The following is an 18,215-nucleotide window of genomic DNA, read 5'->3' as shown; positions in this document are numbered from 1 at the left end:
GCACCGGGTGTGATCATATGAGCTAATGTTAGGCTAGTTAGATGTAGCCTGTTAGCTTTAGAATGTTGTCATCGTACGCAGCGGTAAAGTGAGCATTACGTGCATGATTTTTGGGTCAAAACCATAAAATTGTTGGAAATTTGCATTTTTTTCAGTAGCGGAAGTGTACTGCCCCGGTGCTTTTGGTTGAACCATTTTCAGTCCTTGCTGTCCCGTCTCGGTTAGTTATCTCTCTGCTGTCTTTCGTAGCTAGCCACAGTAGCATATGGGTGTCAGAGTTAGCAGTGACTCAACCGGCTGTGTCTTTTTCCCCTCCACGTCTCATATTATTTTGGACACGTCAAGGTAAACCTTTAACGCAGAACCAGTTTGAATGGCGGCTTTCCAGCTTTTCTCACACTGTTCATGACAAACGACGAACTTTTAAGTAAACACACAAGAGCTTATTTTTCCTAAACTTTTTATGCTCGTTTATAGAGTTGCTGTACTAGCTGTATTTTTTGTTTACGTGTAACCAGTTTAGACTGACCTTTATCGCGAACTGTTAAGCTAAGATCCTCCACCTATGCTAACGATAGAGCTTAATTTCTTGTCATTTGAACGCTTTTTAAATTTAAAAGAAAAATAATTATGGAATCAGTTTTAAGCTTTTATTAAAGGGGTCAATTGTAGATGACTTAAATGTGTTTAGCTATGGTTTTATCTTGTTTTTGGTGGCATACGTTACTTTAAATAATTCACGTTAATAATAGAGGTCATAAGTGAAGTGTATTGATTCTTCAGGTAACCTTTGACCCCTTATACCACGTGCACAGATCAGTTTCAGGAAGCAGGAATTCTTCAAAGAATGAAATCAGACCCCATTAAGAGCAAGCTAGTTTGGCATATACAAAAAAACAACCACATATTTTTTGTTTTGTTTTGATAAAATATAAAAACAAAACACTGAATTGCACATATCATCTTATGGATGTTTTGCTAAATGGAAAAATTAAACATTTTACAGTTAAAAGCTCAAAATTGTTCATTTGCTACGCTTTTTTGCTGTGATTTTGATTTGTTTCTTTCGTATTAACAAACTAAAACTTCTATTCAATCCCAGGCAGTGGATATAAACTGTCAGAAATCTGTGTTTCTAACTGTCTAACTAATTGTATGAGAAAAAGTAAAAAAAATACAAATTTAAAAGCTAGAATATTGTAGTCTTTTTTTTATATTTCCTGTAAATGTGGAGGTACTGCTTAAAAACTAAAGGATTCTTTTTCCTTATCAGGTTCTTTAGTTCTGTGTATTGATTTTTGGGGGGTGTGATGTCAGAACCGAAGGCCCCCACTCCCACCCCTGCAGGCGATACTTATAAAGGCTGGGTCTTCAAGTGGACTAATTACATCAAAGGCTATCAACGACGGTGGTTCGTCCTCAGCAATGGCCTCCTGTCATACTACAGGTACAGTTCTTTGTCAAACACGCATCAATCACTATGAAACCTTCTGCAGGGAAAAGGAGGCTCCGCTTCCAAAACATTGCCTCGTGTATGAACTTGATTTCATTCTGTGGGGGGGGATCCACTTTTATAAAGTTTGTAGATGTGTAAGATGGCCATTCCTCTGAATGCACAACACTCCTTTTCAGCAATTTGGGGGAGGATTGCTCATCTCCCTTGATGTTTCTGAGTTACAAATGAGTTGAAGCCCACAATAAAAACCCAATTCCAGACGTTTTTGACAGTTAGGAGGACTTTAAATAACATTCAAAGATTTCCTTGTTATATTTCTTGGACACGTGCAGGCTAATGATTCAGTCTCCCAGACGATAAATCCATGTTTTTACATTAAGGCTTTCTATAAGCTGCTGTGTCAGAGAAAGAATTTTCAATATTAATTGTTGATTGAAAGCACATGGTGCTCAGAGCAGAGCCAAACGTTAACGATTATTCTGAATCTGACGGTTTTCATGGATGTACAGTTATGTAACCTAGCTTAGATTAACTTTCAACAGTAGAAACTCTCTTTTTTTAAATTTCCATTTAAGCATGCAGAAGGGCTGATATGAGGAAAACTTGCGATATGCGATGTTAGAGATTAATATTGCGATAACGATGTGATTTGCGGTATATAAACAAATGGCAAAATAACCAAAAACATAATTCATTCATTGGAACAGTTAAGTTATACTCCAAATGACCCTCGTTGACATAGGTGACAAACATCCAACATAAAAGGCCTCCCCTCCGATTAGTCAACAACTTGAAGGCGTCCATCTGATTGGTCAAATGCATAAAGGGATTTATTTGATTCGTTAAATGCTTCAAGCTGCCATAAGATTGTTTTAACACATTTAAGGTTTACGGTTTATTGCGATTTTCGCCGTCTTTTGCGATATGCATATTGCAGAGCTGGATATTGCGATAACGATACATTTGCGGTATATTGTGCAGGCCTAGCATGCAGGGATTAAAGATACATAAACCTTAAATGGTATTGATTTTGTTTGGCAATATTTATTGATTGAAATAGATTGATTTAAAGGAGTGTTGGCCTCTTGAGATGAAACGTCTTGTTTTCAAGGGGGGGGGGTCTCTTATTCCAGAACCATATAAATAAACGCAGATGGCAAAGCAAAAGAAAGTTTAAAAGAAGAAGACTTTGTTGGGCTTTCACTGTGTTGCACATTTGTGACTTGAGAGTTTCAGGAAGAGTTTTTTTGAAAGCATGTGTTGCGCAATAAGTCTGTATTCTGATGATTCTGGGTTTGTCTGAGTTCCCTCTGTATTCCCTAAGCCCTAAAAGACTTTATAGTGTGGGACTATCTAGTGCAATTCAGAGACATACTTACTACTTTGTGTTTTATTTTTTTTAATAAAACCCTAAATATGTCACAGATTTGAATCTTGAAGATCTCAAAGTAAAAACCAAATAAATAAGAACATTTTATTTAAAAAAGACTGTGAATCCACTGTATTCTGATGATGAAAACTTTTTTATTAAAAAAATATATAAATGTAAACATTTTTTTTCTTTCTAAATGACATATTGTTCAAATGGAATACACCGTGATCTATATTCAACAATCTAGTGAGCATTGATGCACACTAGTTTTTTGCAGAGACTTCTGGGACATTTCCAGGTCACTGGATTTTGGAATAATGGGTTCAGACATCCCAAAGAAAAATGAAATCTAGTGATATAGTGCAATGATTAGTGAGTACTCTGGGCATTTGGACACAACCTGTGTGTGCATATTCAGCCATTTGTAACTAGTTTCATGTTTTTGACAAAATCTTTTTTATTTAACTCCATGTTTTCTTAGTTTTATCTTTCAGTTCTTTCCGTACATGCAGTGACTCTGGCAGGAATTCTTCCGAAACTCTATTTTTGAGCAGATTTATCAAAGATTTCTTCTTACAATTCCGCATTGGCACAAATCGAAGTCATCACTTCCAGCCGTATGTGGCAACCGAAAACGCAGCAGGGGCAACGTGACTCTGTCGCAATCTTCTATTAAATGCTGCAGAGGCGCTTTCTCCAGTTGTGACATGTTGAATCACTTTTACTAGATGTCTTAGTTTCAGCTTTAAACTCTGCTCTTCTTATTGTATTTGATCTTGATTGAATTCAAAATTTCCGCTCTCCCCGACATCCTGCAGTTGTGCTAATCCATAAGAAATGAATCAGCAACCCTTAGGAAGGAAAGCAGTAAATATGTAAACAAGTAAATAAATGGACCAGCTGTTGTGAGTAAACACTGATGGTATATGAGACCTGCACAGAGCCATTGTGATGTCATCCATAGAACACGGCAGTTGCCATTTTTTCCGCGATACGGATGTCGCCATGTTGGAGTCAGACATCATCAGTGGGGGGGTCCACATTCGAGGGCTGCGTCCTTCAATGCATTCCTGCAATGCATCTTGGGATATGGACAGCATGGAAGGAAACACCAGACCAATCCTTGAAATTAGGAAATAGAAGGCCGTATTCGTTGAAGGAGTCGTTGAATTTGGACAACACAGTGACGTAAGCGGCCTACAAATGCAGCCCAGGAAGAACGCAGCCCTCCAGTTTGGACACAGCCATTAAGGAGTTTCTATGGCAACCACTCTCCCCAGCCAAGAGTGAGCTTGTTGAAAGGCCACCCCCCTAAACCTAAAAGCAGTCTACACCGAATCTGTCACTTAAGGTGTTCAGAACATTTAAAATGACACCACATCCTTTTCTTGAGATATCTGATTGGACAGTTTATAATTTGAATAGTTTTCGCAACAAAAAGATAATCAGAACAAAATGAGGATTATCAGGAACGTGTTTAAAAAAAGGATCAGGGGAAGGAGAGTGATTCTGAGTAACAGCTGTTTGTTTCTCTTTAGAAGTCTATGGGATTTTGGCGTCTTGGAAGCACTTCCTGTTTGGAGCGCTGTTGAGTCACGCGAGGGTCATTCAGTCCAGTCCTCAGATTCAGTCGACGTGTGTTAATCAGCTGATTCAAAGAAAGTTTTCAAAATTCAGCTCCTTTAGTTACATTTAGGAAATGCAGTTGATCAGCAGTTGACCTTTCTCTGTGGTTCTGCTATATTTGTCATTGCAAGTACGTTATGGTTCCACCGGTTGTTTCTGATCAGCCAATCACAGTCTTTGAAATGATAACAACTTCTCAAATCTAGTTAAGTTTGCGACTTTCTAAGTTTGGAGCTCTCTAAAAGAAGTCTAAGTTGATTTTATCTGTTTTAACCTCATAAGGAAACATTCCAAACTTCAATGACTACTAGCGGTTGGAGCTTCTTTGACAAATAACCCTCTCTCCGTTTGTTAGGACCCAGGCGGAGATGGGTCACACATGTCGGGGTACGATTAACCTGGCCACGGCGACCATCACCGTGGACGACGCCTGCAACTTCATGATAACCAACGGCGGCGCTCAGACGTACCACCTGAAGGCCAGCTGTGAGGTGGAGCGGCAGAAATGGATCACCGCCCTGGAGCTGGCGAAGGCTAAAGCTGCCCGCATGCAGGCAGAGTCAGGTAAACCTAGAGAAGGGAAGGATGGGAAGTCATGCGAACAAAAGAGGAACAGTTGCTGAGAAATCTGAGGAATCTCTGTATTTTGTGGTTTAAGTCAACAAAAAGTGACGTCCTTTTGTTTCGTTATAAACAGATGACTCGGGCGACGACTTCTCTCCGTCGGCCGCTCCGGGACAGGGTGCGGGGTCACAAAATGCCGAATTCCAGTCTGCGATGAGAATGCTGGGCAGCAAGGTGGAGGATCTGAGCACATGCAATGACCTGATCTCAAAGCACGGCTCCGCCCTCCAAAGGTTGGACGCTCTGCGTGTTTTCGCATTCCAGGAAACAGCAGGAATCTGTTTACCGTTCAAACACAAAGACTAAGGATAACCAACATGTCCAGCTGGATCGGTTGGTTATCCTGGCCTTTGTTTAAAGTCCCACTCCAAACATTTTTTTGAACTGTTGTGTGCCGGTGGTCTTTTAGTTATGATTAAGACGTTTTTAGCCAAAAATCCAAAAACCTGAGTCGTTTTTTAGGACATAGTTTCTGCAGAGCAGCAGGACTTCATTAGAAGTGTGCCTCTGAATAATGGGTGGGACTGTCGTCATGAAGAAACCCCGCCCCCATCCCCATCGCTGGGACCTCCGAGCAGGGAGCTTGTGGCCCGCCCAGCGTATTTTCCGTCAAAAATATGCTCTTTTTCAAACGGCATTTTTTTCATCTGCTCCTGATTCACAGTAATTCGAATAAAGAAATACAATTTTAATCCTAATTTTCTTTATACATGTCCTATATCCTGACAAAAATGTAAAAAAAGAACATGTCAAAAATTTTCCTCTGAGTGGGTCTTTAAGTCGTTGTGATTGACAGGTTTATGACACTTTATGCCAAGAAATGGATCAAATGTTGCCCGAACAGCCTGAGAACACCTGAACATTCATTTCAGGTCTTTGTCGGAGCTGGACAATTTAACTCTGACTGGGGAAGCGGGGGAGAAGATCCGCCAGGTGACGGAAAGAGCCACGCTGTTCCGCATCACCTCGAACGCCATGATCAATGTAAGTGTCGCCAGTTCTAGTTGGTGATGTCCCAATCCGATGGCGTAGTTTTAGACCATCCGAATCAGATATTGCATTCAGATCAGGGTTTGGATATTTAGTTTATTTTCGTTATTATGATGAGCGTTATATATGTCAAGTTTATTACAGATGATACTAGAAGTCTGCATGGCATTAATGGATTTTACAGTAGAGCACTGCTCTAGTTTCAGCACAAAGCGCACAATAATGGTTCTGAAGAAGTTGGCAAGATGTTCACAGATTCAGACTTCTGGGCTCAATAACTCTTTTAATATACATTTAAAAGTGAGAGAAAGGGCTTCTAGCGGTTTGTCTTAGCGCTACAAAGGCATTTCTAAAGAAAAAAAGATAGTTTCTATTATTTTTAAGAAGAATTGAACTGAAAGACGACATTGAGACAGCTGTTCAGGGACTGTCTACGAAGTGCAAGCTCCAGGAAAAAGGGATTTAAAAGATATAGATATATATATAGGATATAGTATCTGCTAAAAATCCCAATTTCTTTCTAGTTATTAAGTATTTTCACTAGTTTATAGTTGTACTAATTTGACTTGATTGTTAAAGCTGCTTCACAGAATCAAAGTGTTAAATGATAAACGAAGGTTATTAAATTAGATCTCGTTTTTAAATGAGGTAATTTTCTCTAAAATCAAATGATTGGATTGGAGCCAAAAACAACCTGATCAGGACGTCTCCACTTCTAGTGTATTTCTAGTATTTTCGTACCACTGTTGGAATGTGAAGAGACGTCTTCCTGGTTTTGTGGTTGAGATTTTTTTCTTCCTCTTGTGCCTTCAGGCCTGCAGAGACTTCCTCTCCATGGCTCAGACTCACAGCAAGCGATGGCAGAAGGCCCTGCAGGCCGAACGGGAGCAGAGGGTGAGGCTGGAGGAGACTTTAGAGCAGCTGGCTAAGCAGCACAACCACTTGGAGCGGGCCTTCAGGGGGGCAGCGCAAGCTAACGCCAGCGCGGACAGTAAAAGTGCGTTCAAACCCCCTCTGGAAATCTTTTTTTCTTTTCAAAAAGTGCATCCGGTTTATGTAACAAAAATGTCTGTTCTAGGCATTTCTGGGCCTGGAAAAGGAGAAGTGAGCGATGATGATGATAATGAGTTTTTTGATGCCATGGAGGAGGCGCCTGAATTCATCACCGTGCCTGCAGACCCTCAGTTCCATAAGTCAGTGTCTACATCCTGTTTTATGCACTCGTATATTCAGAGCCCAGCAGCCAATTCCACGCGTTTCCTTCCATGTTCAAATGTCCATCTGAGCAAAAATGCTTCATTTATGAATCTTCTGTTTCAGAAGGTCGAGCAGTAATGTCAGCAGCTTCAACAGCGAGATTTGCCAAGACGATCAGTCGGTAAGGATCCCCCCAGGCTTCATCAGAAGTGTCCCTTACTTTTTAAAATGATTAATTATAGTGAAGCAAAATAACCACAATGAGGTAAAGAATAGCTTTGGAGCACCAAAGGACAGCTAGGACAGCTAATGTGGCAAAGACAATGTCTTTCTTGGATTTTTAACATTACTAACAAAATGATGGTGGTTACTGGTAGAAATTGCTTTGATGTAGATCAAATAAAAAGCGGTAAAGTTTTTGCTTTACAGCCTATGATTTCCAGTCTCTTTATCAGCGTCCTTCTGCTTTTCAGCTGAACGAGGAGCCTCTGGCGATGAACCAGGAGTCGCCGTCTCAGGAGCTGGTTCCATTGAAAAAGAGGCGGACGCGCATCCCAGACAAGCCCAACTACTCCCTCAACCTTTGGAGCATCATGAAGAACTGCATCGGCAAAGAGCTGTCCAAGATCCCCATGCCTGTGAGCGCCACTCCCAACGCTTTATCCACAAGTTCTGAGTTACTCTGGGGTTCCTGTCCACACTTGTTCTTTAGAGCTTTTAGATTATGTGATGATATCATTTCAAAACAGGTTTGAACAAGACGCCATCACCTTTATTTAAAATAACAAACAATGACAGAGGAACTTCATATTACAACATAGTCATCTAAATCTATCAAATTTATTCAAAATAGTTGTCTGATTCACTTCCGTCTATTTAAGGACACAAATATAAAAATGTCAAACTACGTATTACGGTGTTCCCCCGTGCGTTTCACTTATTTCAGTCACGTGACTTCTTCACTAAAACACAGCTCAAGACGCTTGTATGAGACTTTTGCGTCTGTGGGAGGGGAGCGGCGATGAAGAGCACACCGGCCCGTCGACGTCTTTGCCGGCTGCTGAGCAATATATCACAGCTATTTCCACCGGTTCCTGAATCACTCTAACCAAAGTTTGTGCCCCTGCACGGAGATGTGCCATCAGCTGACTCAGAAGCAGCCGGAAAATATCCTGAGATAGATAATTGCTGAGAAAGATGATCGCTGAGAAAGATAATCATCCGGATGAATGAATGAGCGATGAAACCGTAGATGCCTTCTCGCACTTAACTGATGTAGGAGGAAGCATGGGCTCCTGGTTTAAAGGCACAGAGAGAAACTCCCAACGTGCGACATAAAGTACGGTACAGTCTATTGCTCTGAATAAAAAACTATATATCGAGCAATTCCGATGTTCTTTAATAAACGTTTACTTAACATCAGAAATGTTTCAGAAGGGATTTTGATGAGTAAGGATCGGTGACGGACATTTGCTCGGCCCCTGCGGTGGGGGGTGGTTCTCCATACCCCCGGATCGGCGGGTGTCTCTGGTCCCTCACCCCCCATAAAGAAGGGGGGAATACTGTACATGAAATATTTTCTTTTCTTGCCACCTAGTTGCAGTGAATAAAAACACCACAAGGTGGCAGTAATGCCTCAAATGTCAACGTTCAGCAGTTGACCAATATTTTCAAGAACTTTGTTTAACCAGTTGAGCAGTGATATTAGTTGAAATGACTATTCATTTAAAATTATTATTTGCAAAGAAAAAGCATAATTCTGCTCACTTGTTGCTTTCCTTTTGGAGCTATCTGAAAATCTGTTTTAGTTTCAAACTGGATTTCCAATTAAATTTGGACATATTGCAGGCAAATATTTTCTTACATAAACTTCTCCTGATCCTTGTCGTCGGGTTAAACATTAAATCTGTCCACAATTTCCCATTTAGAAATGTACATTTGTCTTTACTTTTCCACCACAGAGGCCATTAATGACACCAGAAACAAGGACTCGGACTGTAAGAACAGTCTTTATTTTTTTTCTTCAGTTTGTCAAGAATGACAAACATCTGAAATATCAGGTTCTTAACGTCCCGTCAATCTTCCAGCCTGGCGTCTTGGAAGCACTTGACAGGTCTGGTCTGACTTCTTTGTAATGAACTAACAATGTTATCCAAGCTTCTGAATCAGCGCATCAAAGGCTCTTTTGGCAGCTGGTCGTTGCTGAAATGAAAGGACTAAGAGGTTAGAAGTGACTGAGACTGTAGCAGCGACATTCTAGAAGAGGCTGATGCTGACAGATCTGTGGAGGAACCGGTTTTGATATACGTATTTAAAAAGGCAAACATGTCGCCCTGGCAGCTTGTTACATTGATGTCATGCGATAATCTCACCTAGCAGCTTTCAGCCATCTCTGTCATGTGATGCTAGACGTTCTATTTTTCAACTTTTTGATATTAAAAAGGTTTTAGTTTAAGTTAAAAAACGAATCACTTCCTGATTGTAAATATTGAAATATTTGTATTTAAATAAGTTTCATGTTTCTTCTAGGTGAACTTCAATGAGCCCATTTCCATGCTGCAGCGTCTGTCGGAGGATCTGGAGTATCACGAGCTGCTGGACAAAGCTGCGAAGAGTCACAACTCTCTGGAGCAGATGTGCTACGTGGCGGCCTTCTGCGTGTCCGCCTACTCCACCACCGTGTACCGCACGGGAAAGCCCTTCAACCCGCTGCTGGGGGAGACGTACGAGCTGGACCGCCAGAGGGAGAGCGGCTACCGCTCCCTCTGCGAGCAGGTACGAGGTCCGAGCCGCAAAGGCTCTCAGCCCCGGAAGCCAAAGTGAGCAAAGGGCAGGAGAAGGTGACTGAACTGAGTCAGCATTTTGCTTCCTCTTTAGGTTTCTGCACATTTAGCAGAAAAAATAGTCGCTGAACGGGAGATTTTTATCCTTTCACTGTTCCACAAAGAGAACTTTGGATCACAGAGATCTGATCGGATCAGAAGGAAATCATTTGACCCGTTTTCCTTCCAGAAACAATTTTTTGGGTTTTTGCTCCATGCACATAACATATCACTCTTTACTCTGTTTAAAAATCATACCATTGCAAGAAATATCATATCGGGTCAAAAGTTAATAGCACTTAAAATAAAACATTAAAATAATAATGCATCTTATTTTTTAAGATGCCTTTATTTTTTTTTCCGTTGTACCGTAAAAATATTATGGTTCTGTTCAAATTCCCTCTCTACTCCCTAACTACTAAAAAAACTGTGAGACGATTGAATTTTAAAAGCACCATTCTCAGCCCTTTCTTTTTTTTAACGTATAATATGACGTCACCAATTTCACGAATTAAAACCTAATCAATATGAAGACAAGACTATTCTTGTGTTCTGAAGATGAAAACATCTAATAGTTTATATAAAAAAATACATTTACATACAATAGTTTTGCAAAAATGGTTCAAATGCAATGCATTATGGTCTATATTTACCAATCAAAAGTATGTTTGTTTTTTTTGTTTTTTTTGCAGATTTCTATGCTAGAAAATGGCGAACATACTTTGTAGTGCACTATGTAGTGAGTAGTGAAGGAATTCAGATCCCACCAATCAAACTAGTACGTTAACAGAAAAAAAGCGAACCTCTCAAAGAAGGGGAGAGTCTGAACAGATGAGTTTTGGTTTGATAGAGTGAAAATGTGCTGGAGAACAGGTTTGCTGCGGCTGATGCCCAAAAGGATGGGACAGACGGATATGATGTCACAGAGCAGGAAGTTACCAGACCCTCTGATGCTGTTCCTGTGTGGTTCACACGATTTCATGTCCAAGTCTGCAAGGCTCCCTCTCAGAAGTAGATAAATCATCATCCAACTTAGACAAACTGCAACGTCTTCGGCCTCTTGTTTAAGACTTTTTCTAATATAGCTCAACGTTACAGTAACATCACAGAGCTCAAAGTTTAGGAAGCTTTAACCTAGTAAGAATTTATATGCTCGAATAAAGTATTACTTTAACTTCACTTGAAATTGTTTTCAAAATTAAAGATCATTCAGTTTCCAGAATCATAATGATTTAAAAAAAGTTAAAAAATAATTATTTTGTGGATGGGCTTGCAGGGGTCACCAACCCTGCTCCTGCTTGTTTTGCAGCAAACCTTGCTTCAGTAGATGCTGATTAGCTGGATTGAACCAGCCCAGGTTCTAATTGGCTGAACACACCTGATCCAGGTGAGCTGCAATTACTGAAGCAGGGTTAACTTCAGAACAAGCAGGGGGGGGGTCGCCCACGGGGAACAGGGTTGGTGACCCCCGCAGTCTAGTGTTTGCTCAACAGCAGCAATTTAGGAACTAAATGAAATAATTGAACACACAAACGTTTGTCACCTTTATAAAGGCGTGGCTTATTTAATCCCATCATCTTCTCCTAATTCATTATCAACATTAAAATGCTGCTTACTATGAATAATATGTAAATGCCCACATTTACAACAGCAAAACAAACAATAATGAAAAAGAAAACACATGCTTTTTATATAATAAATTAAAATGCATTAAAACAGTTCTGATTTGGTCTAAAAACCTTTTTGTTGGAGCACAGAGTTAAAGGTAAACAATCAGCCCCTGTTTGTCTTTTTCAGGTGAGTCACCACCCCCCGGCAGCAGCACATCATGCCATCTCCGATCGAGGATGGACCCTGAGGCAGGAAATCACAGTTGCCAGCAAGTTCAGGGGCAAATACCTCTCCATTATGCCCTTAGGTATCCACCAAGTCTTTTCCTCCTGTGTTGAGAGAAGGGGTGAAGCGTTGTGGAAAAAACTAGTCAGACTATAACATTTCCAAGGTAGAAACAAAAGAATAAAATCGATGTTTTGTGTAGTTTTTTTTGTCAGTTACACAAATTCTTCCCCCTGACCTTCACGTCTTGTCTGTTCGCTGCCACACACAGAGTTTTGAGTCTTAAAGGTTAGTTCTCAAGCGGCTTTTTCTGTTTCCTTCCAGGCACGATTCATGCCATCTTTGAGAAGAGCAACAATCACTACACATGGAAGAAAGTTACAACTACAGTGCACAACATCATCGTGGGAAAGCTGTGGATCGACCAGGTGAGACTAGAACTACTGCTGTGGAACATGAGACCGAAGAATTCCAGGTCTTCTGAGGTGAAGTCGGCAGCAATCCAAACCAATTTAAAGCCAATGGATGGCGACTGGGCGCCTACTGGAGCTTTCTATTAACGTCTAAAAGAGTCGCTTTTAGAAGAACTCTTACACTGCCACAAGACGTAGCCGAAAAATAAGAAGCATTAATCCAAAGGAAAAAAAAAGTGATCTGTCCATGCAGCAAGTCATTTTTACAGAGCAAGATAACTTATAAGATATTAAAATCTACGAACAAGCATTCAAAAAGGGAAAACAAATTGTGATAGAATTACTTCAGAGTTAATGTTCCACAGCCCAATAATGAGATTTTTTTTTGCTTGTTTAGGCAAATGGTTTGACTTGTAATTCATTTTGATTACAGGGACAAAAAACTGGTGCAATGAATGGAAATGGCTTATTGTAGAACAAAATGTTAACAAAATGAGATTGCAAAGTTTGCCCATCTTCAAAAAAAAAAATCCTCATAAATTTAAACTAGAATTTTTTAAACTTATTTTGAGAGCAGAAATCTAAATTTTTGTTTCACAATAAATGCCAACCTTTGTGGAACTTTAACATAACATCTCTAAAATGAAACCAAATCAAATCCAGTAAAATTTGAGTTTTTTGAGTTTTTCTATTTTTAAGAGCTTGGACCAAAATGATTTGGACTCATTTTAATATTCATTTCCTTATTTCGAGATCCCAGCACCTAATGATACAAAACATTCTGAACTGTACTGATTTTGACAATCTTGAAAAGGTGAAGACTAAGAAAAGTTCAAACGACTTTCAAACCTGATAAAATATCTCGAATCTCTGCAAGGATCCAAAGGTTTGCAGTTTAGCCTTTTGAGGTTTAACTTTAGTTGGGTTTATGTTTTTTGTCTGGTGAAAAATGTCCTTTTTGTGTTTTTTCTTTCTTTTTTCCTGTCAGTCTGGGGAGATCGACGTTGTGAATCACACCACCGGAGACCGCTGTCACTTGAAGTTTGCCCCCTACAGCTACTTCTCCCGAGATGTCGCCCGAAAGGTGAGTTGTTTGAGTCACTTTGAGTCTTTGCGTTCCATCCATCCATCCATCCATCCATCCATCCATCCATCCATCCATCCATCCATCCTCTTTTGTGTGCGTTCGTCCTGCTGCACAGGTGACTGGTGTGGTGATGGACAAGACCGGGAAGGCCCACTATGTGCTGTCGGGCACGTGGGATGAAAAGATGGAGTTTTCCAGGGTGATGCAGAGCAGCCGAGGAGGGGAGAACGGCACGGAGGGCAGGCAGAAGACGGTCTATCAAACGCTCAAAGCCAAAGAGCTGTGGAGGAGGAACCCTTTACCGTAAGTGCCTTCCCAGCCAAGAAGGCACAAATCTTCTCAAATGTTTTCATGCATTTGAAATTTTAGCAAAAAAAACCAGTCAAATACAGTTAGTTGTTTGCATAAAATAATTTGACGTCCTTGTTGGTGTAAGTGATTTGCGTGTCAGGAGCGCCCAGTTTCGATGTAGTCAATGTACAGGCGCGATCATAGGTCCTATGGCGCAGCGGTCTGACAGCGGTGCGCTTTGGGCGCCACAGTGGGATGTTTCCATGGTTCAAATATCTGAACTTCGGTGAAGGATTCGCGATGTATCATCCGATGAGTGACTCATCTTTGGACATTGACGTGTTGATGATGTCATCAGCAGGTGCAGTTCAAAACCAACATGAAGGAGAATCTGATTGTTCTCCTGAGCTGTAGAATATTTTTCTTATTTCCAAGAAGACAATAGTACAAAATCTATTTGTTTTCCTCCTTGGACTAATGTGGTCATCAGACTGGGTCACACAGACAAGGAAGTACAACTGAAAATTCAAATTAAGCCGCATTTTCTACAGCAGATGGTGACCCTCACCGTACTGATAGAACCTCTGAATGATCTCATGAACCCAGACATGGAGACGTGATTACCATTGGTTTTGTAGAGCTCTTCTAAATAAACACACCTGATCTTTCAGCATAATCCATGTCCTCCATGCATTGTAAATGAGACATCCACATATACAGTCAATACTTCCATGTAGCAATGAGGCTAACCACTTGTGATCTTGCCAACTTATCTTTTCTGTGTAGTTTTCTGCACAGAACGCATTCAGTTCAGTTACATAAATCTTTGTTTTCATTCTGTAAAACTGAACTTACTTTTCTATGAAGGGTTGAACTTTTAAGAGAGAAAAGTGTGAAAATGTTCTTGTCTGTCTGAGAAAAGTGCAGAGAGTGTGTAGTGAGGAGTTTTGCAGCCTTAAAACTTTGTTTTCGGGCTTTGCAGATTTCACCTATCGCTGTTTATTTATGGTACATAACCTACGCGATATACGAGGGAAAACTGTACTGTAGAGCAAAAGTTTTCAACATTCTTTAGTCAATGATTAAATCAAATCCGTTATATTTCGAGAAATATTAGATATAAATAATACAATATACCTATTAAGCTTATCTGAGATTAGCTGAGATTGGTTCATCCCTTTTACACGGGAGATGTCACAGGTGATGCCTAAATAACACACGCTCTTTGACACACAGGAATTGCTGGACTGTTCGTTCGACGAACGTGAATCAGCTGAATTGACCGACAAAGTGTTTCATATCAGCGCAAAGCTGGTTTTCTCTGCTTCAGAATCCACTGGAATCACAGCAATTGCATAAATAATTGAAGAGTTATAGTAGCAGAAAGTATGTAAACAAAGGGTTGGCATTAGCCTTGTTTCCACTGAGCGGTGCAGTAAGGAGTGGTACAGTCTAGTTAATTCTGGCGAGCGTTTCCACTCAGTTAAGTCTCGCTTCCACTGAGCGGTTTGTTTTCACGGCGCATGCGTGGTGTAGATCGCTGGCGTGCCATTGTGTCATTTTAGTGCAACGACTAGAGGAGCAACAACAATGGAGGTCATCCATCAGCTTATCTTTTTATTACGTTACTTCTGGTGGGCGTTGCTGGCATTTTCAATATATTCTTGTAGACTTATAGACCAACGTAACCAAACCTAACCAGACCCAACCCTAACCACAAGGAAACTGCAAAAACCCGAATGCCTAGAAAAACATTGGACGGTATTTCCAACGGTTCCTTTTCACTTTTCAATGGAGCTACAACCCTAGATGCACGGTTTGGTACTGTTTAATGGGTCCGTTTTACAATACCGGACCGTACCGGATCGAACCTCGCAAATTCATTCCCTACCCTTACATTTAGCCCTCCAAGCACAAAGTTGAGGCAAAAATCGTCTTCAAATCCGGACGTTTCTACCACTTGATGACATCACCAGCAGTCGCCGATCATCTATGTTTGCACGTAGCACTTATAAATACAGAACACTTTATAACTTTCATTCATTCATCTTCTAAACCCGTTTTGTCCCTTTCGGGGGTCTGCCGGGGCCTATCCTGGCCACTCGTGGGCGAGGCAGAGGAAAAGGACATCCTGGACTAGTGCCCAACCCGGAACTTGAACCGGGGGCTTTCTTGCTGTGAAGCAAGAATGCCAAACACTGCACTGTGCAGCGGGTTTTGTAACTCTAAAATGCAAAAACAAAAATTCATTACTTTAAACTCCAAGTGCCCCTACAATTGGAGCAATAGAGGGGAGCCACATTAAGTTTTCATTTGATATCAACTTAATTTTCTTAAACATAGTTTAGCTTTTCTTTGGGTCAACTGATCTCATTCTTAGTTTATTTTTAATTCAGGACCTGGAGTTGTTTACTGTAATCATAGTTGATGCGATGCTTCACGGTTCTCCTCTTCTGTGGTGTCAGGGATGGAGCAGAAACCATGTATTACTTCACTGCCCTGGCTCTGACGCTGAACGAGCCAGAGGATGGCGTAGCGCCCACCGACAGCCGCCTCCGGCCCGACCAGCGTTTGATGGAAGATGGCCGCTGGGACGAGGCCAACGCCGAGAAGCAGCGGCTGGAGGAGAAGCAGCGCACCGCTCGCCGCGAAAGGGAACGGGAGGCCTTGAACCAGCGCTCGTCCAGCACGTCTGAAGAAGGTGAGGAGGAGTTTGGGGAAGGGGGAAAGCGATGCTCGTTATTTTTTTGGGGGGCTTCATCTCTAATTTGCATGGGTGAATGATCCAGGAAAATGAAATGGTAGTGAAAAAATCAAATTCTTTGTCTTCTAAAAGCTGTCGATGAGGACTCTGTTACTGATCCTTCCCTAAAAAGCAAGTATTCCTCTTTAATCACCTCAACTGTCGCCTCTGCGGCCTTAAATTTCTGCCCGTCTTTGAGTCGTCTACCCCATTTTCCTCACACGTTTGCTTTTTCTCTTAGGCGTCCCTCACGAGAACTACAAAGCCCGCTGGTTTGAGCACACAGAGGACAAAATCACAGGTGAGGCGGTCCACGTCTATAAGGGAGGCTACTGGGAAGCCAAGGATCAAGGCAAGTGGGACGACTGCCCCGATATATTTTGAACCTCTTCGTGGACTTTAACGTGCCATCAAGGGACTTCCCGGATGACCGCCTCCCTCTCCCCCAGTGGCTCTCTGTTGTAGGAGATCTCCTGAACTGTCACTGCTGTTATTTTCTTTGTTTAATTGTACTCTCCCACAGTCGCAGCAGAGGTTTCCATGGTTTCAGAAGTAGTTATGTTAGCTCTGGATCAGAGGAGGGAACGAAATAAGCAGCTCTTCCGGATCTGCTTCAAATCCAGTTTCCTAATCTTGTCAGTCGAGTATCAGGTAAGGTTTCAGCCGAAACCGCCTGCACTTTCCTGCCATCGTCCACACTGTTTGGTTCACGGCTCTTTTAAAAAAGAAAAAAAAAAAACGGGAGGGGGGTTTAAAAAAAGTCAATATGTACACACCTATATGCTTAAATCATTGAATATCAGCTGGTGGCCTTCAAAGAGATTGATTTTTGTTTTATTGCTGATTTAGTGTCTTATGGTAATGAAGGTTCAGGTGTGTTTGTGTAAATCGACTATCTGCTCTTCCATCGTTGGAAAAAAAAAAGATTAGCTGTACTGTTAAGAATTCTTCATCAGCTAGAATACTTGTTGACCATTCCCACTGTAACGTTTTGGAGACTTTTTTTATGGAAAAAATGTTTGGCTTTAACGCCTAAATGTGCACAATTTTCATTTTGCCTTAAAAGAAACGACCTTCTCTGGGGGAAAAAACTCTTACTACAGGTGGTTTCACGTTGAAACACTCGCGTTAACAAGTGTTTGTTGCACGTAGTTTGGAGTTTTATTCAACTTTCATCGATGAAATGATCCTGGAAAAACGATGACTTGGCTAAAATCCAAGCGAGTATTTGTCTTTTTTTTTTTTTTTTTTTTTTTTAATGAAGATGTGGAAAAGGCAACAAGCATCCCACCTGTGTAGAGGTATGAACGTTCTCTCTGACACCAAAAACATGACACGTCTGTCTGTGTGTGAGAATCTCAATTCTGTTTGTAAGTGTACTTAAAAATGAAGAATTAAAAAAAAGAAATTTACATGCATTGAAAATAACTGATTTTATAAATGTATAGAATATATATTATCAGTAACTATATTGTAGTTTTTTTCTGGTAATTTTTTTTTGGTTGTAATATTGGACAAGGACTTTTTTGTTTTTTTTCGGAGAAAAGGGAGTTTACATACTTGATTAAGACATTTGTCAGTATTTTGTATTAACACAAGAATCTGTAATAAATGCTGCAATGTCAAAGACCCTCTCAAACTTTATTTTAATGTTTTTTTACTTCATTCTTTTTTTTTTTAAGTCTTTGTTAGTATTTTCTCAATTACACAACTCTTGAGCAAGGCACCCAACTCTGTAGCTGCTCTTTGGGTGCTTCT

At 40.7% G+C, this 18,215-nt stretch overlaps 1 protein-coding gene across 5 annotated transcripts; it reads left to right on the top strand.

Moving 5' to 3' along the window:
• The first annotated feature begins 6 nt into the window (after window positions 1-6).
• Window positions 7-18,086, top strand: LOC101155887 (oxysterol-binding protein 1). 5 transcript variants are annotated; one of them, XM_023966218.1, is made up of 17 exons: window positions 7-220; window positions 1,274-1,447; window positions 4,810-5,018; window positions 5,152-5,311; window positions 5,951-6,062; window positions 6,882-7,065; window positions 7,147-7,261; window positions 7,389-7,446; window positions 7,739-7,903; window positions 9,795-10,040; window positions 11,885-12,005; window positions 12,248-12,351; window positions 13,325-13,420; window positions 13,539-13,726; window positions 16,180-16,415; window positions 16,551-16,589; window positions 16,699-18,086. In XM_023966218.1, the coding sequence occupies exons 2-17, from the start codon at window positions 1,311-1,313 to the stop codon at window positions 16,839-16,841; spliced, it is 2,313 nt and encodes a 770-aa protein (XP_023821986.1). In that variant the 5' UTR covers window positions 7-220; window positions 1,274-1,310; the 3' UTR covers window positions 16,842-18,086. The 5 variants fall into 5 exon arrangements, with proteins under 5 accessions (XP_023821986.1, XP_023821988.1, XP_023821989.1 ...); XM_023966220.1 differs by having other exon boundaries at window positions 7-345; window positions 7,392-7,446; XM_023966217.1 differs by having other exon boundaries at window positions 8-345.
• The last annotated feature ends 129 nt before the right edge of the window (window positions 18,087-18,215 follow it).

The sequence above is a fragment of the Oryzias latipes genome, chromosome 18, assembly GCF_002234675.1.
Source record: "Oryzias latipes chromosome 18, ASM223467v1".
Taxonomy (NCBI): Eukaryota; Metazoa; Chordata; class Actinopteri; order Beloniformes; family Adrianichthyidae; genus Oryzias; species Oryzias latipes.
The sequence above is the reverse complement of the archived record's forward strand: the minus strand, read 5'-3'. Positions and strand labels throughout refer to the sequence as shown.

Coding starts and splice junctions, on each gene's coding strand:
- LOC101155887 (XM_023966218.1), top strand. CDS start 1,311: ATGTCAGAACCGAAGGCCCCCACTCCCACCCCTGCAGGCGATACTTAT. Junction 5,019..5,151: donor CCGCATGCAGGCAGAGTCAG/GTAAACCTAGAG, acceptor CGTTATAAACAG/ATGACTCGGGCGACGACTTC. Junction 7,447..7,738: donor TTTGCCAAGACGATCAGTCG/GTAAGGATCCCC, acceptor TCTGCTTTTCAG/CTGAACGAGGAGCCTCTGGC.